The 27569-nt window shown below is 36.1% G+C and overlaps 1 protein-coding gene across 5 annotated transcripts in view; it reads left to right on the top strand.

Annotated features, from left to right (window-relative positions):
• Nucleotides 1-27569, top strand: part of GMDS (GDP-mannose 4,6-dehydratase) — a 589931-nt gene that overhangs the window by 454853 nt on the left and 107509 nt on the right. For all 5 annotated transcript variants that reach the window (XM_036237561.1, XM_016124269.2, XM_016124272.2 and 2 more), the window contains exon 8: nucleotides 2846-2964. In XM_036237561.1, coding sequence (XP_036093454.1) covers nucleotides 2846-2964 — 119 coding nt within the window. The remainder of the gene's footprint in view (nucleotides 1-2845; nucleotides 2965-27569) is intronic.

The raw sequence follows: 27569 nt of genomic DNA on the forward strand, positions 1-27569 counted from the left end.
TAGCCAGAAGCATAATTTAATTTTTCCTAAAAACTTTGGAAGTATTTTGAAGAAAGCCAAAACAAGTTTGTGTGTGTGTGTGTGTGTGTGTGTGTGTGTGTGTGTGTGTGTGTGTACATTTTTGTGCTCGAGGGAGGTGAGCAGATCAGCTTATTTGGGGAAGGGTGGCCAAAGGGCAGGCTCAGTCTGACTAAACCCAACCATGCTGTGTGCCATTGATCAAGGGAAACCCAGGGAGATAACAGGAGTTTGTTTCAAGGACCAGGCTTGGGGCTCTTTTACACAATAGAGAAGGAGAGGTCAGAGTTCCCACACAGATGAGGAAGAGGGCATTCTAGGCCCTGGTACTGCATGTGCAAGACACAGACAGGAAGAGCAGGTCCTCTGCCAGGCCTCTGCTAGAACCAGTGTGCCTTGGTCCCCATTACAAAGAAGCCCTCTCTGAGGAGCTTAACAACAAAGGGTGCCGGGCACAGGGCTTGGCCAGCAGAGCTGGGCTGCATTTCAGACCATAGTCCTGCTCTGGGCCTATAACGGGTAATAACGTGCAGCGGCCCTGAGTTCAGGAAGCTACAAACTTTTGTAGACTGTGCTGCATGGACTTTCCTGATAAAGAGAACATCTTGTATATTGTGCCTTTTAAACACTGATTGAGCATTCTTATTAATGTTAATAAAATTAATATAAAATTTACAAAGTATTATGATTAAATTCATCAAATCTCTTATTGCAAAATGAAACTACAGATATTAATGTGAACAAAACTCTCCTAGCCAAAACAATTTCATCAGTTATTTTTGAGCGGATCACTAACCCGACTTTTGCCATTGTCCCACCCAGTGTGCCACATCTCTGAGGCATGTAAAATTGCCCAAAGTCTCATCTTCCATAGAACAAAAATATGATTGAAAACAATCTTATGATGGACTAAAAATTCAAAATGCTCACAAGAAGTAACTTCAAGTTAAAGAGAACATTTACTTATTTTTTTTTTATTTTTTATTTTTAGAAGGCCGCCACAAATTAAAATGAACAACAAGGAATTAAGCTTTTTTGGTTTCATTTTCTAAGAGAAAAGCCACCCCATTGATTTTAGCAACTGGCTTTTCTGCTTATCCAGTAGCAGCTAGGGAGATACCAACCAAAATGTTAGAACAAGAGTTCAAGTCATATAATATTGGAGACTGTGTTATAATGAAGTGCCTATTATTTTTACCTATTATGTTTTGAAAAGTATGTGTGAGTGCTTAAAAAAAATTTGGGGGGGTGAGCTTGGACTTTTCTCAAAGAGACATGCTGTTGTCAGATACCAACTACACTTAATTTTTTTTAATCTGCATTTTCGATCTGTGTAAACAGAACCTTTAAAATTAATGTGCAGCTCCGAACTATAGAAACTATAGGCCTGTATCCTGTTGGTAAAAACTGATATAACTCTGTAGAGCCAGGCTGTGACAGTTGCCACACTGTATGTCTTAGACATGCAGCTGCATTGTTGCTCAAGTGAACTTCTCATTCCTATTGAAAAAGTCACCTATATTGAGCACCTGACCTTAAAACACTGCCTGATGAAATCCTTCAGCGATCGCAACCTTTTGGCACCAGGGACCAGTGCTCCTATGAGAAACTAATACCTGATGATCTGAGGTGGAGCTGAAGCTGTGGTGGTAGTGTTGGGGAGAGGCTGCAAATACAGATGAAGCTTCGCTAGGTCACCTGCTGCTGACCTGCTGTGCAGCCCGGTTTCTAAAAGGCCACTGACCGGGTACCAGTCTGCGGGCTGGGAGTTGGGAACCCTTGCCTTAACTGATGCAGATGTTCTCATTGCTCTCAGAAATATTTCTAAAATAGTACTATTCATTACATGATTGTTTTTCCATTAATGATTCTTGAATATTTTCTTTTCAATGTCACCACAGTGGTAACATTTTTCAACTTTGTTGTTAAGAAATTTGGTTCTATTTGGGGGGGGGGGGACAAACATCTGTCTTTAAATGACTTTTCCTTACCTCCCATCCATGATATGAAGATATATTAGACAATACTTTCTCAACTCTTCTTAAATGTGTTATAGAAACATTATTTGCCACAGATATTCTTCAACATCCGATTCCTCTAAATTGTAGTTCAAGGACCTGCTGCATGAGTCATCTGGGATGCTAAGGATAAAGATGCCCAAAGCATGTTCTCTGCTGAGTCCAAACTTCTGTGTCTGTGGCCCAGGCATCTACACTGAAATGTTCTCCACATGATTCCAATGTACATTAAACTTTGAGAGCCACTACTGTAGCCGTTAAAATATTGTATTAAATTACTGGCCATTTTCTAGCTATACATGTTACAGCATTTAAACATGGAGACTATCAGACCAAGGTAGCACTTAATGTTTTGCTAGCCTATGTAAGTAAACCAAAACCTAGACCAGAGTTAATTCACTAAAATCCGAGAAAATGAAACTTAAGAACAGCCAATCACAAGCAGCTAATTTGACTTTCGCAAATAAGACTACTGTATAAGCTATAAACAATCAAATAATTGCTTTGCTTTGCTTTGCTTTGCTTTGCTTTGCTTTGCTTTGCTTTGCTTTGCTTTGCTTTGCTTCAATCTCTACTCTTAAAAACCTTGTCCCTGGCTCTTGGTGGTGGAGCACTCCTAACCACCTTGGGTTTAGCACTGCCCTATTTGAATAAAAGTATGATCAAATAAACACTTCCAATTTTTAATATGCCTCAGTTTACCTTTTAACAGTGTCCATACCCAATTATTTGAGTTTGATAACACTAAATTTTCCATGCGGCCGCTGGGTGCAACTTTAATTTGGATTTACCTCTCTCTCTTTCTCTAGGCTATGTGGCTGATGTTGCAGAATGAGGAGCCAGAGGATTTTGTTATAGCTACTGGAGAAGTTCATAGTGTCCGGGAATTTGTAGAAAAATCATTTTTGCACGTTGGAAAAACCATTGTGTAAGTATAACTGAGTGTTACTATCTGCATTCATCAGACATTTTCTGGCAGGTTGGTATATGTTCTTATTATTCCGCCTTGGTTTTGTCTTTTTTCCCTTATTACTGTCTTATAAAGCATTGTAGGGAGTTTCAATATGGAGGGTCTTTGTTCTTCATTGCATCCAACCACAGTTATGGTCTAAGTGAAATGTTTGTTGCCATCTAAGCAGTCTTTTTAAAATCTCTTTTGTCTTTATTTAATATTTTTTCTTTTTAAAATGTTTTAAATTAATATAATTTAAAATTTTTTATTATAATGTATATATGGTTGCCAATGATGTTACTATGGCCAATATCAATAGCGACACGATCTTACCAGATCAATATGATAGCATTACACAATCTTTTTTTAACACTTTCACTTTATATATCAAAAGTTTTAAACATTAAAAACTTACAGAAAAGTTTCGAATACATTATAAACAACCTTTTTTCTCCGAACCATTGCAAATACTTTGTCTGCCCCATCACCCAGGACTTTTGTGTGTCTTTCCTATAAACAATGACATTCTCTCACATAAATGCAATACAAACAGCAAAATCAGGAAATTAACCATGATAAATTGCTACTATTTAATCATCAGATCTGATTTGAGTTTTGCTAGTTGGGTGAATGCTACATTTTATATCGAAATGATCCAGTTTATAATCATGCACTACTTTTACTACATTATACATTTGAAGTCAGATTTTTATTGGAATATTTGAAAGTTTCATGAGAAATTTTTCATTATAGGTGGAAGATTGGAAGAGTCCTCCTTTTTTGCCATTTTTTTTTACTTTGGTAAAAAATATATATAACAAATTTTACCATTTTAATTATTTTTTAATTTTATTTTAAAATAATTTATTTTGTAATTACATGTAACATTCAATATTATATTACTTTCAGGTTTCCAACATAGTGATTATACATTATATAACTTAGAAAGTGATCCCCCCGATAAATTTTGTACCCCCCTGACACCATATATACTGATTACAATATTATTAACTTTATATCCCTGTTCTAACTTTATATCCATGTGACTATTTTGTAACTGCCAATTTGTACTTCTTAATCACTTTACCTTTTTCACCTAGCCCACCATGCCCCCTTCATCTGGCAACTATCAATTTATTCTCTGTATCTATGCATTTGTTTCTGTTTTGTTTTTGTTTTTAGATTCCACATATAAACAAAATAATTTGGCATTTGTCTTTCTCTGTCTGACTTATTTCACTTAGCATTATACCCTCTAGATCCATTTATGTTGTCACAAATGGTAATATTTGATTCTCTTTTATGGCCAAGTAATAGTTCATTGTAGCTATATACCATTCTTCTTTGTCCATTCATTTTTTTAATATTTTTTTTAATTTTTCAATTGAAGATGACATTTAATATTAGTTTATATTAGTTTCAATTGTACAGCAGAGTGGTTAGGCATTTATATAACTTATAAAATGGCCCCCGATAAGCCTAGTACCCACCTGACACCATATATATTATTGTCTATGTTCCCTATACTTTACTTTGTATCCCTGTGACTACTTTGCAACTGCCAATTTGAACTTGTTAATCATTTCACCTTTTTTAACCAGCCCCTTTATCTCTTTCCCATGTGGCAGACATCAGTTTGATCTCTGTATCTATAAGTTTGTTCTGTCTTGTTTGTCTATTTTGTTTTTTTAGGTTCCATGTGTAAGTGAAAGTAGATGGTATTTGTCTTTCTCTGTCTTACTTCACTTAGCATAATACCCTCGATGTTTATTCATGTTATCGCAAATGGTAAGATTTCATTGTTTTTTAATATTTCCTTGCATATATATACCAATTCTTCTTTATCCAGTCATCTGTCGATGGACACTTAGGTTACTTCCATATCTTGGCTATTCTAAAAAATGCTGCAGTGAACACAGTGGTGCATACATCTTTTTGAATTAGTGTTTTAGATGTCTCCAGATAAATACTCAGAAGTGGAATTGCTGGGTCATATGGTGGCTCTATTTTTAATTTTTTTGAGGAACCTCCATGTTGTACCAATTTGCAATCTCTTCAACAGTGCAGAAGGGTTCCCATTTCTCCACATCCTTGTCAACACTTGTTGTTAGCTGATTTATTGATGATAGCCATTCTGATTTTAAGGAATATCATTTTCATTGTTGAGTATGATATTAGCTGTGGCTTTGTCATCTATGGCCTTTATGTCGTTGAGGTATGTTCTCTATATTCTTACTTTGCTGAGAGTTTTTATCATAAATGAACAGTTTGAAAAGGATCATTTTTCTTTGAATGTTTGATAAAAATCACCTGTGAAGCCGTCTGGTCCAGCACATTAGTATGTTGAGAGTTTCAATTACTGATTTGATTTCATTAGTAGTTATAGGTCTGTTCAGATTTTCTTTTCCTTCTAGATCAGAGACCCCAACCTTTTGGCACCAGGGATCATGGAAGACAGTTTTCCCATGGACCAAAGGTGGGGGATGGGGTGGTGTCAGGATACTTCAAACACATTATATTCATTATATTCATTGTGCACTTTATTTCTATTATTATTACATTGTAATATGTAATAAAATAATTATACGATGCACCATAATGCAGAATCAGTGGGAGCCCCGAGCTTGTTTTCCTGCAACTAAATGGTCCCATCTTGGGGGGATGGGAGACAATGATACCTGAAATATATTACTTATGTCCAGTCTACTCCATAATCTCGTTTTGGTTGCTGTCACTGCAGAAAACCCTGCTTCACAAAGACAGGGTGTTGGAAATGGAAGCAGGCTTTTCAGTACTTTTGTGACAATTTCAGGATAGTCCATCTTGACTTTAATTCAGAATGTATGGAGATTTGAAGTTATCTCAAACATACTTTTAAAGCCACCTTTATTTGTGATCTCAAGCAGTTGATCCTCTTCTAACATGGACAAAGTTAATTAACTTGGCTTATTCACAATTTGGTTGTGGATCCATTCCTTCCCAGTCCAGAGGTCTTCTGTGGTTGGGAAGTAAAGCTCAAACTCTTTTGAAAGCTAAGATACATGAGCATGCACCAACTGGGAGAAAGAAGGCCCTGGTTCAGTCTCTTTAAAAATCTCTGTCAAAAATAGTAATGTTCACTTGTCTCCTCCATAATTCTAGTTTGGCTTTGAATGCAGCCACTTTATCTGCTAACTTGAACATAGTTGTTATTCTACCCTGAAGTGACAGATTGAGTTGGTTAAGCAGGTTGAATATGTCTCACAGGCAAGCAAGTTTTGAGACCCATTCTGTGTCACCGAAATGTGCTGCCAGTGATTATTTGTTTTTCTAAAAGAAATATCTAGAGCGGCCCTCAAAACTCAAAAACTCTGGCCAATGATCTACCTTTAGAAAGCTGTCTCACTTCCGTGAATGAGAGATGTATATGCTCTGCGTCCAACTCCTCACAGAGCTACACAAACAGACGTGAGTTAAGGGAATGTACTTTAATGCGGTTGAAAATTTAATCATATCCTACAAAATGTTGTTAAGTTCAGGTAACATTTTTTGGCTAGCCAGCATTTCCTTATGGATGACACAGTGCGTAGACTGAAATTCAAAAGTGACTTCTTTGACCTCAGTAGTGAAACCAGAAAGCCATCCAGTCATGGCAGCTGCTCTATCTGTGCATATACCTACACAAAATGACCAGTTCAGTTTTCCTGATATGTAATTATTCAAAGACTTGAATAGTTCTGTAGCTGTGGTTTTGGTTGGCAACAAAAGTGCACATAAGTTACAACAAAAGTGCACATAAGTTATCTTCATGTACATCCTCCTGAAAAGTAGATTGACAAAAACAAGCCTTGTTGTCTTGTTGTCAACATCGGTAGACTCATCAACCTGGATTGCATACCACGGTGACTCATGAATCCTCTCTAACAATCGTGCCTCAATATCCTCTGCTATTTCTTCAATTCATCTAGTTACGGTGCTGGCCGAAAGAGGAACATATGCCACCTATTGAACTCAGCCTCTTCTAAATAGTAAAGGGCTTCTTAGCTTTTAGCACTGTGGTTAGCCACTAAGAATGATGCCCTCAGTGCGGACACATTTGATGAAATGGTGGCCTTCAATAGTTGCTTCTGTTCTTCATGTTTGTTTTTTTTCTTTTGAAAAACTCCAAAGGCTTGTCTTTTAATGCAAGATGCCTGGTCTCCATGAAGCGAAGCAGTTTTGAAGGTTTCATGGCTTCCTTGGATAGTCGGTTGCCACATATTATACAAAGTGGGCTTGGAGAATGTGAATCCATAATGAACCCATAATTTAAGTAAGACTCTTATTTTCTTTTCAATGCAGCTTTCTTTTTGTTGATAGTCTTAGAGTCTTTTGCTGTCTCATCACGAGGTCTTTCCCCCTTTTCAAAAAAGCTCTCCAGTGATGTTTGTTTTTTACTCATTTTGGCTAGGGTTAGCTTGTGGGCTTACCAAAACAGTGACTGAGACAAATGCTCAGTGCAGGAATGAGGTGTGATGGAAGTGGTAAATAAAATAATGGGCAGGCCACACATAGACTGAAATAAGTGTCAGATTCTGACTTAAAGCCTGCCACCAGATGCAGCTTAATTGTCACTTGCCACTCACTGATAGGGTTTTGATATGGATCTGCAAGCGATTGATTAATTTGTGGTTTCTCTGCCATCAAACCTCTCTGCTAATGTTAATCTATATTAACAGCCACTCCCCAGTGCTAGCATCACCTCAGCTCCACCTCAGATCACCAGACAATAGATTCTTGTAAGGAGAGCATAACCTAGATCCCTCACATACTCGTTTCACAATAGGGTTCGTACTAACAGGATTCTGCATAGACAATGCAAGGCTATGATCCCTGGTAGAAAAGAAACAAATAAGGTGAGCATTGCAATCAACCTGTTCTTCTTCCTGGGCTTGCTGTCTGGACCGTGGAATATGGAGTAAGAGCTTCAAGCAGAAAACAACTGTGTTCCTAAGTTGAGGAGGAAGAGATCAGAATTCAAAGAGTCTGAGGCATCCGAATTTTGTGGGACAGAGTACTACAAAGTTGGGATCTACAAAGAAAAAGGCTTTGAGGACTCCATTGAATCTTTATTGAATAATAAGGCATAGATATGTAAGAAGAAATTGCATGAGCTTGGACAAAGAACTACCTGTGAGCCAGAAACTCAGTTTTTCTTAAAGCTTACTTACATCTGGGACATGTTTGAATTTCAAACCAGCCATAATAGAGAAATCTTGTTCATTCTCTCAGAGAATGCAATACAGATTCCAGAAGGTCTATGCCTCAATATTGGAGGAAATCCCTGAAGTAAAGACTACTCTAGACTCAAGCTTTCAAAGTTTAAATGCAAACTTCAAAAGAATCGAACTGGACACAAATAACAGTCTCCAGCATAGCAAAGCCCAATGTTCTTCAAAAGAAGACAGTAACATCTAGACTTAATAACATAAAATTTAGAATGTTCAGCATTCAATCAAGTTAGTAGAAGTGTCAGCAAGAAAATGTCATCTATTACAAAGAGAAAACTCAATCAATAAAAACAGACTGGGGAATAATAAAGATGATAGTATGAACACACAGGAAGTTAAAATAGCTATTATAATTATGTTCAAGTATTTTAATAAAAACATGAGTATAGTGAGAGAGAGGGAAATATATTCTTTAAAAGGCCTAGAGATGAAATATTATGTCTGAAATGAAAATTTCACTATTAGCATTGAGAGCAGATTAGACAATGCAGAAGAAAAGACTAGCGAACAGATTATAGCCATTATAATAGAAATGATCCAAGATGAAGCACACAAAGAAAAAGACTAGAAAAAAATGAATCTCAGTGACCCATATGTCAATATTAAATAAGTAACATTTGTGTAATTGGAGTTCCAGGGAGAGAAATGGGGAGGGCACAGAACAAAAAGAATAAAATAATGGCCAAAATTTATCCAAATTTGATGAAAACAATAAAATCACAGATCCCAAAAAGACTTAATGAATCCCAAGCATGGTAAACAACAAAAATCCCACCAGGGTACATTATAATCAAATTACTAACAATAAATGCTAAAGAGAAAATCATAAGAGCACCCAGAGGAGAAAGAAAATTATTTACAGGGAAACAATTACAAGAATCTTTGTTATAAAAAACTATACAAGGTGGAAGACAAAGGAGCAACATCTTTAAATTGCTGAAAACATCTTTAAATTGCTAAAAACAGAAAACAAAAACAAAAACCTACACCCTATAATTCTATACCTAGGGAAGCTGTTTCAAAATGGAGATGAACTAAAGACTTTTTTCAGACAGACAAAGGTGGAGTTGGTTCATTGCCAGTCTTTAATAGACAGAAGAAAAATGATAATAGTTTATCATTTGGAGGAATGAAGAGCAAGAGAAATAGTAAATATGTAGGAAAATATTAGGTTTTTTCCCTCATTTAAAAAAAATTAAAGGTATTTGACTGTTGAAATAAATATAATAATGTTATATTGTGAAGTTTTTAATACATATGAAAATAAATTGTATGACAACAGAAGCACAAAATATGGTGAACAGGATAAGAGCATTTCACCATTATATTGTTTATAAGATTATACACTAGATGTGAATTTGTGTAAAATTATTTGAAGATAGACTGCAATAAGTTAAAGTACATACTTTAAACTCTAGAGAAACTACTAAAAGTAAAACAAAAAAAAATAGCAGTAAGCCAATAGTGGTGTTAAAATGAAATTCTAAAAAGTACTCAATCTAAATGAAAACAGGAAAAGAGGGAATGGGAAAAATAAAAGATGGTACAAATGGAAAAGAAATTGTAACTATTGATAATTACATTCATTATAAATGCTCTAAATACTCCAAAAGAGAGATATGATTCATCTGGATTTTTAAAAAGCAATATACTATCTATAAGAGACAAACTTTAAATATAAATAGATAGGTTAAAAGTAAAAGATGAAAAAAGCAAACATGAAAACACTAATCAGAAGAAAGCTGGAGTGACTATATGAGACAAATTAGACTTCATATGATTAGAAGGAATAAAGAATTATTTCATAATATTAAAGGGATCAGTTCATCATGAAGACATAACAATTTTAAATATGTATGCACCCAGTTATAGTTATTTCAGAATACTGACAGAACCAGTTAAAAATATAGATGGGTAAACTTTATATTTGGATACTGTAACTATTCTTTCTTTGAGACTTACAGACAAGAAAATCTTCGAGGATATGGAAGTCCTGAACAACTTAATAATCCTTCTTCTCCTAATTAGTATTTATAGAACATGCCACCCATCTAACCAAAAACAGAATGCACCTTCAAGTGCACATGAAACATTCACCAAGAATGCCATGAAAGAAGTCTGTATAAATTTTGAGGAATTAAAATTACAGGAATTTTTTTTTCTAAATATAATTAAATTTAATTAGGAATCAATAATGGGAAAATATTAGAAGTCCCTAAATATTTGGAAATAAGACAACATACTTCTAAATAACTTACAGGTCAAAGAAGAAATTACAAGGTAAATTGAAATATATTTTGAACTAAATGAAAATAAAAACAGCATACCAGAATTTGTGGAATATAGCAAAAGCAATGCTTTAAAAGAAATTTGTGGCTTTGAATACTAATATTAAAAAAAGAAGAAAGATACCAAACCAGTTATCCAAGCTTTCATCTTAAGAAGATAGAAAAAGGAGAACAAATTAAACCCAAAAGCAAACAGAAAGAAGTAAATAATAAAGATAAAAGCAGACACTGATGAAATAGGAAACAGAAAACAGTAGAGAAAATCAGTACAACCAAAACCTGTATAAACCTGTATCCAGTCTGATTAGGAAAAAAAGAGAGGACACAAATGATATCTATTAGAATTAAAAGGGGGAACATTATAGATCCTCCAGACATTAACAGAAATAAGGAAATATTACAAACAAGTTTTCACCAATGACTTTGTTAAATTAGAGGGGATAGACAAATTGCATGAAAGACAAATTGCCAAAACTGGCTCAAAAAAAAATAAATCTTAATAATTCTATACCTATTCAACTGTATTTCAAACATTTAAGAAAGAAAATAATATCCTTCTTGTAAACTCTTAGAAGAGAGACTACATCCTAAATTTATGAGGCCAGCATTACCCTGGTACTAAAAACAAAGAAAATAAATGCATAGACTAGTATTCCACATGAACATAGAAACAAAAAGTCACTAAGAAAACATTATCACATTAAATCTATCAATATATAAATAGTTCGTACACCGTGACCAAATAGGATTTATTCTAGGAATGTAAGATTCGTATAATATTTAAAAACTAATGTAATTCACCATATTAAGAAAAAAAGAAAGCCTGATTTTATTACTGGTTTTCAACGTTGTCCTGCAACTCCCAGTCAAATATAAAACAATAAAAGTAAATGAATGGAAAAAGTACGTTTGTCTTTATTCACAGATAACATGAGGGATTACATAGAAAACCTAAGTAATCTACCAAAAGAGTTACTAAAACTAGCAAATTTATTTAGCAATATCACAGGAGACAAGATTTATACATTAAAATTGATTTTATTTCTATTATTGCCAATAATCAATTGGAAATTGAGGTGTTTTTTTTAAAGCACAATATCACAATAAATCATAAAAACATGAAATACTAGATGAATTTAATAAACTATATGAAAGATTTTTACACTAAAATCTAAAAGATATTGATGAGAGAAATTGAAAAAGGCCCTAAATAAATGGAGGAATATACCATGTTCTTGGTCTGAAGGACTGAATGTTGTTAAAATGTTGATTCTCTTCAAATTAATCTATTGATAGAGTCAGTGCAATCCCAATCAAAATCATAGGCTTTTTGAGGGAAGAAATTGATAAGTTGATTCTAAAATGTATATAGAAATGCAAAGGAGCTAGAATCATTCTGAGATCAAAGCTGGAGAACATTTACTCCCTGATTTTACGACTTCTTCTCAACAAATGATTCTGGAATAATGAACAATCATATGGAGAAATAAAAGTGAGACTCAGCCCATTAATCATACCACACACAAAAATTAATGGAAATGAGTCATAGATCTACATGTAAGAGATAAAACTAAAAAACTGTTATATGAAAACAAAGTAGAAAAGCTTTATAACTGTCGGGTAGGCAAAGATTTCTTAGGTAGTTTTCTAATTATTGAGTTAAAAGAGTTTTTGTTTTGCAAATATATTCTCTCAGTCCATGATTTACATTTTTAGTTTCTTAATGGTGCCTTTCAAATAGCAAAAATTTTACTTTTTCATGAAAGTTTATCGTTTTTATGGCTTTTTGCTTTGTGAATGTATGTTTGCATTGAATGTTTAGACCAATTTGAGTCAAAGACAAGGAACTCTTAGTATACTAAAAGCAAGAACCATTAAAAAAAAAAAAGACCAAAAAAAAATACCACAATTAAAAATCTCTATTCTTTGAAAGTAACTATTAAGGACTTCTGGTCAAGATGATGGAGTAGGTCAATGCTGGGCTCATCTCCTCTCTCAGCCACATCAAAATTACAACTAAATTATAGAAAAATCACCCTGGAGAACCACCTGAAGTCTAACTGAATGGAAATCCTATAGCTAAAGATATAAAGAAAAAGCCACTTTGAGACTGCTAGAAGGGACAGAGATGAGAAATGGGCTGGTTCTACACCCGCATGTAGTGGTTATGAATCTGGAAGGATATCTCAACTGCAGAGGCCCCTACTGAAGAGCAAGGGATCCAAGCCCCACTCTGGGCTCCCCAGCTGAGAACACCAGTGCCAGAAAGAGGAGTTCCCACAACATCTGGCTGTGAAAGGCAGTACAGACTCCAGCCAGGTAAAAAAGAGGGATGCTATAGACCCAGGCATCCTTTTAAAGGGCCCATGCACACAGGCTTCCAGACACTCACCCTAAGCCCCAGAGAAGTGACAGTGCTCAAAAAGTGCCAGGAATGTAAAGGGAGGAACAGAATGGTCTGGCTTCAAGGCGAGGGCTGGTGGGGCCTCTCTCTCTGGAAGTAAAGTGCCGCAGGTGACATTGTTCCTTTATTGAGCTCTTGCCTCACGCTAGGTGCAGGTGCAGCAGCAGGCAGGTGCCGAGTCTGAGTCTTCATTAACCAGGCTAAAACCACTCTCACCCCACCCTCATGATTCTCTGAGATTCCTCCCCACCCAGTTCACCTACTCAGCTTGAACCTCTTTTAGTGGCTCTTCCTCACAAGCTGCCAGCCTGGGACCATGCTGCAGACTTTTCTAAAATCTCAAAGGTTTACAAACCCCAAAAATCAGTGGCTGGCCTCAGCATACCCTGTACTTCTTGCTAAGCAGCCCTAACCCCAGCATGAGTAACAGCCAGCTGCTGTTTACAACATAACCTCTCCCAAACACCTCTAAGCTCAGCACAAGCAGCTACCAATCGCAAATCACTTGGTAGTTTCTATCAGGTGGCCACAGACCAGGTAAAAGCAGCAGCTGACCTTGGCCTACATTGGAGCCCCTCCCAAGAGGCCCCAGGAATAACACAACTGTTGGCTGGTTTCACACAATACCAGAGAACCACCCAATTAGTGCCACAAACAACACAACCAAAGGATGGACTCGGCTTGCACCAGAGCCTTATTAAAGCAAATACCCCTCTATGGGGTCAGCCCCTATACAATTTATCTGCTATAGTCACAGCCAGTCAGTCTGAAGGTCAGTACCCCCACTGATGTGCCAAAAGCAAACAAGGATCAACTACAATAGGAGGGTACACCCAATACACAAAAGGGATGCCACTGAAATATCTCATCCATGTGAACAGGGAGACTGCACCACTGGGCCCCACAGGACACCTGCTACATAAGGTGACTCTACCAAGACAGGGAGTCATAGAAGACCTACCTAATACATAGAAATAAACACAAGGAGGCAGCCAAAATGAGGAAACAAAGAAACATGTTGCAAATGAAAGAAAAGGACAGAACATCAGAAAAAGAACTAAACAGAAAGGAGGCGAGCAATATACCAGATATAGAATTCAAAACACTGGTTATAAGGATGTTCAATGAACTTAGGGGAAGAATAGATGATCTCTGTAAGAACTTACACAAAGATATAAGAAGCATAAGAAAGGAGATAGAAAACATAAAAAAGAACCAGTCAGTAATTAAGAATATCATAACTGAAATTAAGAATACATTCGATGGAATCGACAGCAGATTAGATAAAGCAGGGGATCGAATCGGCAATTTAGAGAATGGAGTAGTGGAGGATACCCAATCAGAATAGCAATAAGAAAAAAGAATCCAAAAAACTGAGGATAATTTAAGGAGCCTCTGGGACAACATCAAGCATAACATTCACATCATAGGTGTACCAGAAGGAGAAGAGAAAGCAAAGAATTGAAAACGTATTCGAAGAAATAATGATAAAAAACTTCACTAACCTGGTGAAGGAAATAGACATACAAGTCCTGGAGAAACAGAGAGTTCCAAACAAGATGAATGCAAAGAGGCCCACACCAAGAAACATCATAATTAAAATGCCAAAGGTTGAAAACAAAGAGAGAATTTTAAAAAGCAATAAGAGAAAAGCGATTCATTACCTACAAGGGAGCTCCCATAAGACTGTCAGCTGATTTTTCAACATAAGCTTTGCAGACCAGAAGAACTTGTCACAAAATATTCACGGTGAGGAAAAGCAAGGACTTACAACCAAGATTATTCTACCCAGCAAAGCTACCATTTAGAATTGAAGGAGAGATAAAGAACTTCCCAAACAGGAAGAAGCTAAAGGAGTTCATCACCACCAAACCAGTATTACAAGAAATATTAAAAGGACTTCTTTAATACAATCAAAAATATGAATAAGCAAATATCACAAAGAAAAAAATTCTCACTGACCAAAGCAAACACATAATAAAAGCAGTGGATCAATCAACACGTAAGTTAGTACAAAGGTTAAAAGGCAAAAGTAGGAAGATCATGTGTAATTACAACAGTAAATTAAGGGATACACACACACACACAGAAGAAGTAAAAAATAATGACAAAAACATAAATGTGGAGAGAGCGAGTAAAAAATGGTAGTGATTCTAGAATGTGTTCAAACTTAAGCAACTATCAAGTTAAAGTAGATTGCTAAAAAATGTCTTAATATATATGAAGCACAAGGTAAACACAAACCAAAAATATACAAGATATACAAGAAATAAAGAGAAAAGAATCTAAACAAACGCAACACTACCGAAAGTCATCAACATACAAGAGAGCAAAAGAATAAGGAAAAGAGAACTACAAAATAATTAAATGGCAATAACTACATACCTATCAATAATTACTTCAAATGTAAATGGAGTAAATGTTTTTATCAAAAGATGAATGGATATAAAAAGACATTCAGTGTAACTGATCTGGGAAATGCACATTTTAACCCATTGAAATAACCATTACATTTCTTTTAGAATGGCCAAATGAAAAAGATCAAAAGCGCCAAGTATTAATGAGCATGTTAGAACAACTGGAACTCTCATACATTACTGATGAAAATATAAATGTTACAACCACTTCAAAAATTAGTTTGGCTTTCTTGTAAAATCACATTTATATTTGCCATATGACCAGCAATTTTACTATATATATATATATCCAGATAGAGACATAGAGACTAAGGCATTAATAGAATTACAGCTTTATTCCTAATAAAGCATTGCCTCCCTCAAAGTTTAATGAACTAGTAAGTAGATAAACAAATATGGTTTGTTCATATAACAGAATGCTATTTAATAATGAAAAGGAGTAAACTACTGATCCACGTAACAACATGATTAAATCTTAAAATCATTACACTTAGTTAAAGAAGTCAACCACAAAAGAGTACGTACTATAGGATGTTACTTATATGATATTTCAGTAAAGAATAATTTGTACTTATAGAAAGCCAGTCAGTGGTTGCATGAGTATGACTGAGGCTGAGTGTGGCGTGAGTGACCAGGAAAAAGGACAGGGAATCTTCTGGATTGGTAGAAATGCTTTATATCTTGATTGTGGTGGTGCATACATTTTTCAAAACTCATCAAACTATATACTTTTATACATTTTCTGTTTGTAAATTATACCTCAATGTAGTTGACTTTTTAAATAAAAGGAATAGAAAACAAAGAACTTAAGTGTCCACCATCAAGAAATGTTTAAGTGAATTTGATCAACTGTTTTACAACAACTAAAAATAATGTTAAAGAGGAATTTGAATAACATGAAATGTCATTTTGACAATGTTAAGTGGCAAAAAAACAAGATATAGTTGAGCTCATTTATATGATCTGAATCTCCTAAAATTATGTCTATAAAAGATTAGAATAAAGCACACCAAAAATTTAATAATGGCACATGGTGGAATTATGGGTGACTTTTAGTATTCTACTGAATATATTTCTCTGTATCCAAATTTTGTATAATGAACACATGCTTTTATAGTAAGAAGTCTCCTTACACGTAATTTTTAAAAATAAGAGTAGTATTGTTAATGAATCCCCAGACAAGACTCCCTTTTGAAAAGTATATGCAACTTGGTCATTCTCCCATCTTGAAGAATGTTGTTTTCAGTTACCAAGTCATTCTTCTGTCCTATATTCCCATGGCCAAAATTCCTGTTTTTTGATCTAGCAAAGTCTTTCACAAGCTAGGATGCTATTCCAGGAGATAACGGACTAAACCACAAATAAAACTTTTAGTAGTATATTAAAAATTGCCTTTGAGTGATATATAAAATTTTGGTGACATCAAAAACTTTTCCCAAATTCTTCTGGAAAAGAGAGATGGATGTGAGATGCTGTTCATTCTAAATTACCTTAAGACCTTGCTTTAATGAGGTTTTCTGAGTGACAGTGTATCACACTGGTGGCAGTTATCACCTGTGAGCCCAGTACCTGTTTCAGGTCTTTCTGTGTCATGTCACTGGAGTTGAGAGAACAGAATGTTTACAATGCATACTCTTCATAGTTTGTCTGAAAATATAAAATTCCTTCTCAGGGCCAGATAATAAAATCATGATGGCTTTGTGAATGCTGTCTGCAAGTTATGTTCTATTGTTTATTTTTTTTCAATTTCCTTCCTCTGGATCTTCTTTGGGCTCGGTGCATCAGCATACCGATCTCAGCTGGAAGAAGAACAGGGAGGCCACAGGCAATTCCATGTGCTAGGGCCAAGGCTGCCCCTTGAGCTTCAGAACCCCTTTGCATCTGTGAGCTTTTGTCCAGGCCAAGGAGTTCTTCTTGGGAACAGTGTCTGCACAGTTGGAAGTTAGGCAGAACTGAGCAAAGAAAACATACTGGGATCTGAGCAAAGCTTAGAAGGCCAAGGATAGTATTGTACCTTATTAACTGATAGTTTTATTACAACTTGAGGAAACATACTTTTCTAGACCTTCAGGAGTGCATACCTCTTTCTCTCAATTATGGTGTTTTAATTTATTTCATGACTTGGTCATTTCCATTCCTGAGACATTCATCCTTATGTGTACATAATAAGGCATAATGTCATATGCCATAAAATGCAGTCCCAGCACCACATTCTCTGGGTTTGAATCCCAGCTCTGCAGTTTCTTGGGGAACTTATTTATCCTGTCTCCATTTTCCAACTGTAAAAGGGATATTAAGAGTTCCTACTTCACAGGGGTGATGTGAAGATTAAGTGAGTTAAAATATGTAAAGCACCTAAAACAGTGCCTGATAAGTTCTAAGCTCTATGTGTGTTTGCTATTAATGAAATGGGTAATTGATTGAAAATGACATTTGTCAATAATGACTACAAGGGATAAGTAAAAGGTAGAAACTGTAATATTGGGCAACTGAAGTTCGGAGACAAGAAAAAGTAAAGAAAGTCACACTAATGTTTTATGCTCATGTGACCAGAAGGAATTTTAACAGAGAAAGGCAATTGTAGGGGGAAGAACCATCTTGCCCAACTTTAGTTAAAGGTTGCAGATCTAATGAGCCATCTCTTTGTCTCTGACACCTGACCCCTTCTGAGAAGTAATTGGCCACTTATCATAATTATAACACCTTTTCCTCTCTTTTTTCCTTTAGAGCTGAGGTTCTCAAATTTAGTGTTCTGTGAATCACCTGGGGACCTTGTTAAAATGCAGATTTGGAATGAGTAGGTCTAGGCAGGGTTTGAGATTCTGAATTTCTAACGAGATATCAAATAATGCAATGCTACTGATCCGTGGACCACACTTTGAGTAGCAAATTCTGAGAGAACTATAGAACCTCAAGTTTAAAATGAACTTTGACACTCACCACGTCCAGTTCCTTATCATTTTCAACCTTGTTTTTAGTCCTCTGTGACTTTTAACTTCTCTAGTAGACAAGACGGTCCTCAAGGGCAAAATCTGGTTCTTTCTGTACCTTTCATTCCTCCCAGCACAGTGAGATGTTTAGTGAATAGATCAACAGAATCAATAATGTAAAAAAGTATTTTGGGAAGTTAGGGGATTGCAGGGGTGGCAGGGGGAAGTAATTTCCTAAAAATGTAAAGACTTAAAAATTCTAGGGTTTCCCATGAGAACAGTTCAGTGAGTACCTGCAACTGGTTCAGTCTTTTTTCCTTTTTTCCTTCCATTCCTTCCATACCCAGTATTCTTAAGATCATTTAAATGCTAGTTGAATTTAATTCCAATTGGATCAAACTTATCATATGATAAATTGAGGTAAAAAGAGTTCTCTGGACTTTTTATTCATGCCATTAATAAGTTCAAAAATGCTCACAGATGAGATGAAGACATTTAAAAACAAGTCAAACCTACCCTTTTCTCTTTCACATGCTTTGAAGGAGATAGACCAAAAGAAGACTGGAATCTCCGAAGTATGAGTTTCTGGAAATTGTTTCTGGTCCAAACATAACTAAACTAATCTCTAATCTGAGATGCTATGATTTGCTAATGAGTCACCTCAGAGCCTAAGGAACACTGTGGTTTATCCAGTAATCATTACGTACTCAGTCCCACCAGTTCTTGATGAGTTGGGTTCTTTCAAATGAACTAACAATTTAATTTATAGTTTGCTTACTTCAAAAATTATAATAGCAGTCTGTCAAAATAACTTTGGAAATTGGAGAATTTCTAAAAGGTTATCTTTTTGAAAATATTTAACATGATTTTCTGTAACATTTAGCATTTTAAAACATTTGACGTCGCTTAAATCCCAACAATAACTGAAAATCCATAAATCCATAACCAATATCTTTGTTTGAAGTAGTTTTGAGGTAATTTTAAGAATTGTAATATATAGAGCAAAATTTTTAATTAGAATCACTTTACATAAGTCATTTTTCATTCACCTATATTTTCTCTTCTTCTTTACCTAGCTTCCTGACTTATAAATTTGTTTTTCAGGAAACTATTATTAATTAGAGAAGATTAAGAATGGGAAGGAAAAAATGTAGTCTTTTTTATTTTAAATACAATGTTGGGGTTAAAATATTGAACAAAAATAAAAAGCAGGAACATATTAAATAATCTTTGCAATGCAGTTTAGTGATCTATATTATCTTAATGCCCTCATATTTTTTAAAGAAGATATTTCATGTTTCAAGGAAATTATCCATATTATTTATGGACATAAAAATGTAGATTGTTTGTATTGGTATTGAGGTTGTTTTTTATTTTCATTTTTTTTATTTTAAATTTTTTTAATATAGAATTTATATTGCTATTAAATAACCCTCCAAAGTTTTTTACTGAAATATACACTTCAGAATAAATGAATATCTTCTATAGTGAAGGTAACTTAATGTCTTACTTTCTAAAAATAGGTACATTTTTTGTTTGTATTTTCTTAGGAATTAAGCATGACATTTTATGATTAGGAATGTTTTGTTAAGCTCCAAAAATTATGAAGGATGATATATAAAAATTCTAATTTTTTTAATGTGTGACATATCTATGCTAATAAAACAAAGCCTTAAGCATAATGAAAATATTTATATTAGGAAGGAGAAAAAAGTGAATGAACATTTGTACTAGTCAGAGTTCTTTTGTTTGTTTTTAAGGGACTGAAACTGAACTCAAAGTAGCCTGAGGGACACTTGGGTCCAGGATCTGGAGCTCTATCAGGGCTCCTTGCTTTTCGGCTCTATTGCTCTTGGAATGCCATCTTCATTCCCTCAGCATGTCACTATGGCAGAGGACATCATTGATAGCATTTCTGGGGACACAACCTAATATAGTCAAAGAGGAATAGAATCTTTTTTGATAGCTATCCCCTTACAGAAAACCTGAGGAAGGATTCTGACTGGGGCCATTGTGTCCTATGATCATCTCTAGACCAATCACTGAAGCCAGAATATGGGCAGGCTTCTGGGCCTTTTCCTATTGTCTGGTAGAGAGAATTCTGTGCTAGGCAGCCCCACAGAAGTCCATGGTTTGAGTGGGAGAGTAGCAGGATCTCTACCAACAGGGGAATATTATTTCTAGAAGAAAGACAAAAATTGTGCTAGGTAGACAAAAAGAACATGTTCATCATAACCCAAAGGTATGCCATGAGCTGGCACACCTATCCAATTTAATTCCAGAGCTGAGGGTACTGTTTCACTGAGAAGGAAACTGAGGCACAGTGAATTTAAGTACCCTCCAAAGGTTACTCGGTTAGTATGTGGTAAAGCCAGAATCTAAACTGAGTATTCCTGAATCAAAGGGCCCTTGCTTTTATACTTTTTATCCTTCTTATTTATATCCTTCAAAAAATAAAAAAAAAAAATAAAAAAACCTTCGTAATATGATGGTTTCATACAAACAGTGGAGTCACATCAGAAGCAAACAACTTACCAAATCAGACCCAGGCTTGCATGCCTCTGGGAAAGGGAAGCCTCAACCATAATGCAAAGAGAACAAAAGAAGCTAAATCTTGGCTTTTAGGCATTCGAGAGCCTCAGTTCTGATGAACAAAAGCAAGATTTGAAGGATCTTCCAAGGATAATTTTCACTATATCCAATTTTAGTCTGTCACTAGAAGCATATTCCCCCAACCCCAAATCTGTAGCACCACCTCTAGTTCTTTGAGCACTTCCTGCCCTTTAGGATCTACCACTGTAAGGGAAGGAGATAGGACTATTGTTCATCTCATTCAGCAGTGTGTTCTCAGTGCTGACAGCAGCTGGCCTCCAGTAGATGCCTATACCTACTCACCTGAGCCCAAAAGCCAGCTTGTAGAGAAAGTCTTTTCAAGAATGCCCACGGTCACCCTAACTTCCCCAGGCAAGGTGATAAGGAACTCCTTTGACATTATTTCTCCTCTTGTGGTGGTGACAGCTATAGAGACTCCACCATGCTTTCTATCCCAGGAAGCTACTAAGGAAGATGATAAAGACCTGAATTTATTTCAAAGACATGAAGTTGGAGAGAATGGACTAACCTAAGGAAGTCAGAATCAACAGGATTTGGTGAACAATTGGGTATAGAGGGTGAAGGAGGGCTTAATTAGTACACTGGGCCATCAAATAAGACAGAAAACTTTCTGCCCTCCCATCATTTTTACCTGCTATGTTTTATGTTCTTAAAGGAAAGTGATATTTTCTCTAAACTTCTGGACTTTCTCTTCAACCTCATATTACATGCCTTTCATATTAGATACACCAGTCAATATCTGGAATATTCTCTCTTTAGCTGTTTTAAGATTTATTCTCACTCCCATATTTGCTACTATTTTTGAAAATCTGTTGTAATTTTCACTGAAAAAAACTTGAAAAATGTGTTGCCATCTATATTTAGAATTGGCACAGGTATTTTCTCTTGAAGTCTTGGCATCATTTAAATAATTTTTGCTTTGAAATTTTTAGAAAATAGCACATTCGAGTTTGGATCAGAAGAAGATATTTAGGGGAGCAGATCAATGTCACATGCAATCCCGTTAAAATTTAAGATAATATTTGTCAATTAAATTCCCAATTGGTCATTACTATTGAGAAAACACCCTCATGACAACAAATGTTTTCTTCTAAGAACATTACAGGGTGTATGTTTGTTTATTCAGAGATTGCATTGTTTTTTGTTTTGTCTTGTTTTGTTTTTCATTGTTATGTTTTGCCTTTCGCTTTCTCATCAATTTATTGCTAACATGAAAAGGAAACACTTGTCTCCTACAATTAAAGTGATAGTAGCTTAAACTAAATAAACAAATACTTGTCTTGACAAATTTTTTGTCAATCTTGTTAAATTTTGAGAAGTGAGTTGTAAGAGTAGCCTGCAAACCCTGTGAAATCCACCATCTACTGCTTGGGTTTTGGTGGAGAGAGATTTTTCAGCCAATGGAAACGATAGTTTGTGATACTGTCTCTACGTTTTCAGTAAAAACAAGAGCAACAATTATTATATATTTAAAAAGAAACTCAGATTTCTAAAATCCTCCTAGCTCACATAACAAGACATTTTGTTTTCATGCACATTCTATCTCTAATTGGGAATTGTTTTTTGGTGGGTGGGCTTTCTGGACTCTGGACCCTGAGGAAGAGCCTGAAGAGAGCTGTAAAAAGAGGAAAGCCATTGTATGGAGGTTCTAAAGTGTAAATTCTATATCCCTGTGGCTGAGCCTATGACCATTAGTTTGCATTATGGGAAAACACTTCCTACCAATCATTTTTGATGAGCAGATTTTCCCATGATGAACTTCTAAGGGTTCTTATGGGGAAAGTCAGGAGAAGGAAAATCACTGAGGCTCTGAATTTTTTCCTCTAGGAAGATTCATACCTTTAAATGTGCGTAGGTGCATCTGCTTTCAGATCAGTTATCTCTGAGCTCCCTAATAGCTTTACCTCCCACCTTAACAGCTTGCTATATGTTTCTTTGATGTCCATACCAAGTTGAAATCTGTGCAACTGAGTGATGGAAATATAACTCACATTCAGTCATCACCGCTTAGAATCTGTCATTAGAGCTAGAAAAATCATTCACTGTGAGAAAGCCTGCATAGAAAGATTATTCCTGAATGTAAGTACTATGAGAACTTTCTAGAAATAAATAGACCCGAGCCTTTAAAAGTATATACATAACATTTAGTATTAATAAAGAGATTTGGACTTTTCATATAAGTGTCAACTTACCATTGAAAGAGAATCTCTCCCACTCCCTCCTGCCCTTCTTTCTTCTCTGTCTTTGTCCCCTACTCTGTCTTTCTGGAAATTTAAGCCCTACTATCATTTTATATTTATAACTTCTAAGATACTTAGGGTTTTTAACCCATAAAAAAATATATACAAGAGGGAAATAAATGGCATAGATGATAGAGGCTCTGTTCATCTCTCTGGCAACCAAATCGAAGTTGTGATGGAAACAAGGAGCAAACAGCAAGGAAAAATCACCTGAGATCTAGATGAATAAGCCATACGACTAGGGAAAAATACAAGAAATAACCTGGCAACGGCAGAAGGTAGGATGGGACGAGGGCACAGGGCTGCCCAGTCCTGAGCAGCTGAGTGATATGGAGGCTGTGAGCAGATTTTCCTGGTGATGGACCTGCTCACTCTGAGCACTAGTGCCAATTCAGCTGGGTGCAAGGGGCACCGGGGACTTACAGGGAGACATTGTCAGAGTGAGGGCTGAGGGGAGACTCTCTCTGTTCAAAGTGTTGGCGGTATCCACTGTTCCTTGTCGAGCCCTCCCCCCTCCCAGTGCACGGACACAGCACCGCCATAGCCAAGACATCATAAACTGGATAACAGAGGTCGCTCTGCCCAGAGGATTCTCTGAAACTTTGCCACCCCCAACCCAGGCCCCACCCAAGCCACATCCAGGTGTATCCTGAGCGAGTCAAGTGTTCCTTGCTGAGCAATGCCTAGACTCACACTAGAAGCAGCTGGCCTCCATTTCTGGTGTGGCCTTTTGAAACAACTATAAGCACGGCATAGGTGGATTGCTTGCTAAATCTTAACAGGTGGCCCCAGAGGGGCAGAGGCTTGGGCTGAATTTGGGCTGCAGCTGAACCCCTCTGAGGACTGTGCCACCGGACACCTACTTCACAAATCCACACTAATAAGACCGGGAGACTTAGGAGCTATGCTTAGTACATAAAACAGACAAAGAAAGGCCAAAATGGGAAGGCAAAGAAGTAGAAACCATATGAGATCCAGAGATCAAGAAATAATGGACATAATCTAACAGATACAGAGTTCAAAATACTGGTTATAAAGATGCTCAGTGAACTTTTGGGAAGTGTAGATAAATTCAGTGAAAACTTCAACAAAGACATAAAAAAACATAAAAATGGAAATGGAAATTATAAAAGAAAACCAGTCTGAAATGAAGAACACGTTATCTGAGATGAAAAATATGTTAAATGAAATAAACAAAGTGGATAAAGAAGAGGATCAAATGCCCTCTCTAGAGGATGGGAAAGCCAAGGACACTCTATCAGAATGGCAAGAAAAAAAGATGCCAAGACTATAAGGCGCAAATGGGATACTATTATGGGTCCAAATATCCATCTGATCAGCATACCTTAAAGAAAACGAGATGTTGATCAGCTATTTGAAGAAATAATGATGGAAAACTTCCCTAACCTGGTGAAGGAAATGGACATAAAACCCCAGGAAGCTCAGAGAACACCAAAAACCAGGGATCTAAATAGGCCCACACCAAGACATCATAATTAAAATGCCAAAGGTTAAATACAAAGAAAGAATCTTAAAAGCAGGAGGAGAAAAGCAAATAGTTACCTTCAAGGGAACATCCATGTGACTGGCAGCTGATTTCTCAAAAGAAACTATACAGGACAGAAGGGCTTGGTTCAAAATATTCGACATGATAAAGACTCAGTATCTACAACCAAGAATACTTTCTCCAGCAAAGCTGTCGTTTAGAGTTGAAGGACAAATAAAGAACTTCCAAGAAAAAAATAAGCTAAAGGAATTTATCACCACCACTCCAGTATTACAAGAAGTGTTGGAGAGACTTCTTTAAGAAAAAAAAAAAAAAGTGTATCAAAAACAAAAATAAAGAATGGTAACAACTACATTCCTATCAATAAGTACCTCAAATGGAAAAGAATTAAGTGCTTTAACTAAACGAGTGGATGAATGGATAAGAAAACAAGACCCCTACAAGAGACCCACTTCAGATTAAAAGACACACAGAGACTAAAAGGAAGGGGATGGAAAAAGATATTGCCTTGATAGACCTAGACAGTATTTAAATCAGATAGAAAGATAAATACTATATGATGTCACTTATATGCGGAATCTAAGGAATAAAAAGAACAAACTAATCAAAACAGACTCACAAATATAGTGGACACTTTGGTGACAGACGTAGGAAAGGGGTTGGGGGCTTGGAAAATGGGTGAAGGGTTAAAGAAGTACAAATTAGTAGCTGATGAATGGTCACAGGGATGGGGAGCATGGCATAGAGAATACAGTTAGCATTAATATGTTGGCTAGGTGGAGGGTCATGGGAGGAAGGGAAAATTTGGGGGGGGATCATTTTATGAACTATATAAATGTCTAACCAATGTACTGTATACTTATATGTGTATATGTGTATGTGTGTATGTATATTTACACACAACAGCCAAAAATGATGTGAGCCTTTATTGAAGCCACAGGTTTTTTAATTATTAGCATGTATAAGATATAATTTGCACCCTGATGTCATGCTGTGTCTTGGAGGCTGAAGCAACCTTCATTCCATTTCGTATATAGATGATGCAATTCACTGAGTAGCAGGTCAATTTAAATTCCTTAACTAAGGATTCATCAGATCCTCAAAGTAACTGCTACCTCTGTATGTTACCTGATTAAATAGCCAGCATAGTACCTAAGACTAAGTAAATGCTCAATAAATGTGCTCTCCACCCACTTCATTTTTCTCTCAAAGCTAAACTCATCTAAGAGAATCAAAAGGCATTTTCTTGTCCTTGAAAAATGTAGGCTCTAATTGGGTAACAATAAGAACACATTATTTACAAATATACAGAAATAGATGGTGGTATGTGTATAAATTCTTTATAGCAGTATGAAGTAATAGGACCATAATCAAGATTGGAGTGTTGTCTACAGAAAGGTAGATATAAATGGATCTTTGGCCAAAGTGGGAGATATGGATGATAGTTAAGAAGAAGGAAGGCATTCCAGGTGGGTGGAATGGCATGAGAAAATGCATGGAGGTAGGAATTAGTAAACTCTATGTGGGTGATGGGCAAGCAGATAAACTGGGTTGGACCAGCCTGACTACATTGGGGCACATCAAGAGTTACCCACACCTACTACTCCCTCTGCTTCCCCGTATGCATTCTCTAGGTCTTAGCTTAGACATCCCCTACCTTCAACCAACTTTTGCTAGGTGCTCTCCCTTGTCTTCTAACAGCATTCTGTCTATCTTCTACCATCATTAATACACTATATTGTGGTGGTCACTGGACTTCAAGCCCCTTAAGGACAAAGACCATGTCTTGCTTACTCATGGCTGGCTTAGCTTCGTTCCTGGCATATAGTAGGTACTTAGTGAAGATTTGTGGGAGGTGAGAATAAGGAAAATGCATAGATAAGGCTAGCCAAATGGAGGAGGTACACACGACAGAAGTACCTGAACCATGGCTGAGACTCTCTTACAGAATTTGAGTACTAGTCCTTAAATTGCCACCTTTCCACCGCAACCCCTTAGTAAGACCTCCATATATTTTGTTTACACTTACTCTTATAAAGCAGGAGAAACTCCACCTACATTCTTTGAGAATGGAGCACCACAGCTTGAGTTAAACAAAAATAAAGCAGGTGGCTAGAACATGGTTAGCAATCCATGTAAAGACAGCATAGAGACACTGAGACTCATTTACAAGCTAGCTGTGCATTTGAATTTCCTTTCATTGCCACTTTTACAGATGAGAACAGCCCCTAGCCTTTATTATTATTATTATTTGATCTCCTGAGCCACTCTCATTAGGCACGACCATACAAGGCTTTTACCATTGTGTTAATCATAACAATCTGATTTCCTGAAGATAAAACATAAGAAAAGACAATTTGAAAGCAGAGCCTCTTTATTTCATAGTTTATCAGTGATAGTGATATAAAGAAGAATACAAGGTAAATACTGACTGATCAACAACTCTTATGGAAAATGTTTTTTGGAGCCTCCCTGTAAAAATGAGATGTCCTTTTAAGAGGGCATCCTATCCATTTGGCTCATTCCAACCTTGTGAGAAAGAGGTGTGATCGGAGCCCTTACCCTTGAAAACTTTGTAAATTGTTCAGCCCTCTAACTCTTTTTCCTCCCACATAGAGACTACGGATTGTGCTACCTGCCTGACTCTTGGTGTAGAGATTTATCAGCTGACATTCACAAAGGGCTCATTACATGGAAAGCACAGAAGAAAAGTAGCCATTACTCTAACGAGTAGCATGAACAGCCTTCTACATGAACAGTGTGTATAATGGATTTAAATTTTATCTTTTTGTTGTAGTTGGTTATTTATTAATGAGCTGGAAACTCATTATTTAATAACAATTATCATTATTAATATAAGTATATAAAATGGAGAAACACTGAGCATGGATAGAAACAAAGGAGTTTCCATTTCAAAAGTGACCTGAAAGACT

This window comes from Rousettus aegyptiacus, unplaced genomic scaffold, assembly GCF_014176215.1.
Source record: "Rousettus aegyptiacus isolate mRouAeg1 unplaced genomic scaffold, mRouAeg1.p scaffold_m13_p_1, whole genome shotgun sequence".
Classification (NCBI taxonomy): Eukaryota; Metazoa; Chordata; class Mammalia; order Chiroptera; family Pteropodidae; genus Rousettus; species Rousettus aegyptiacus.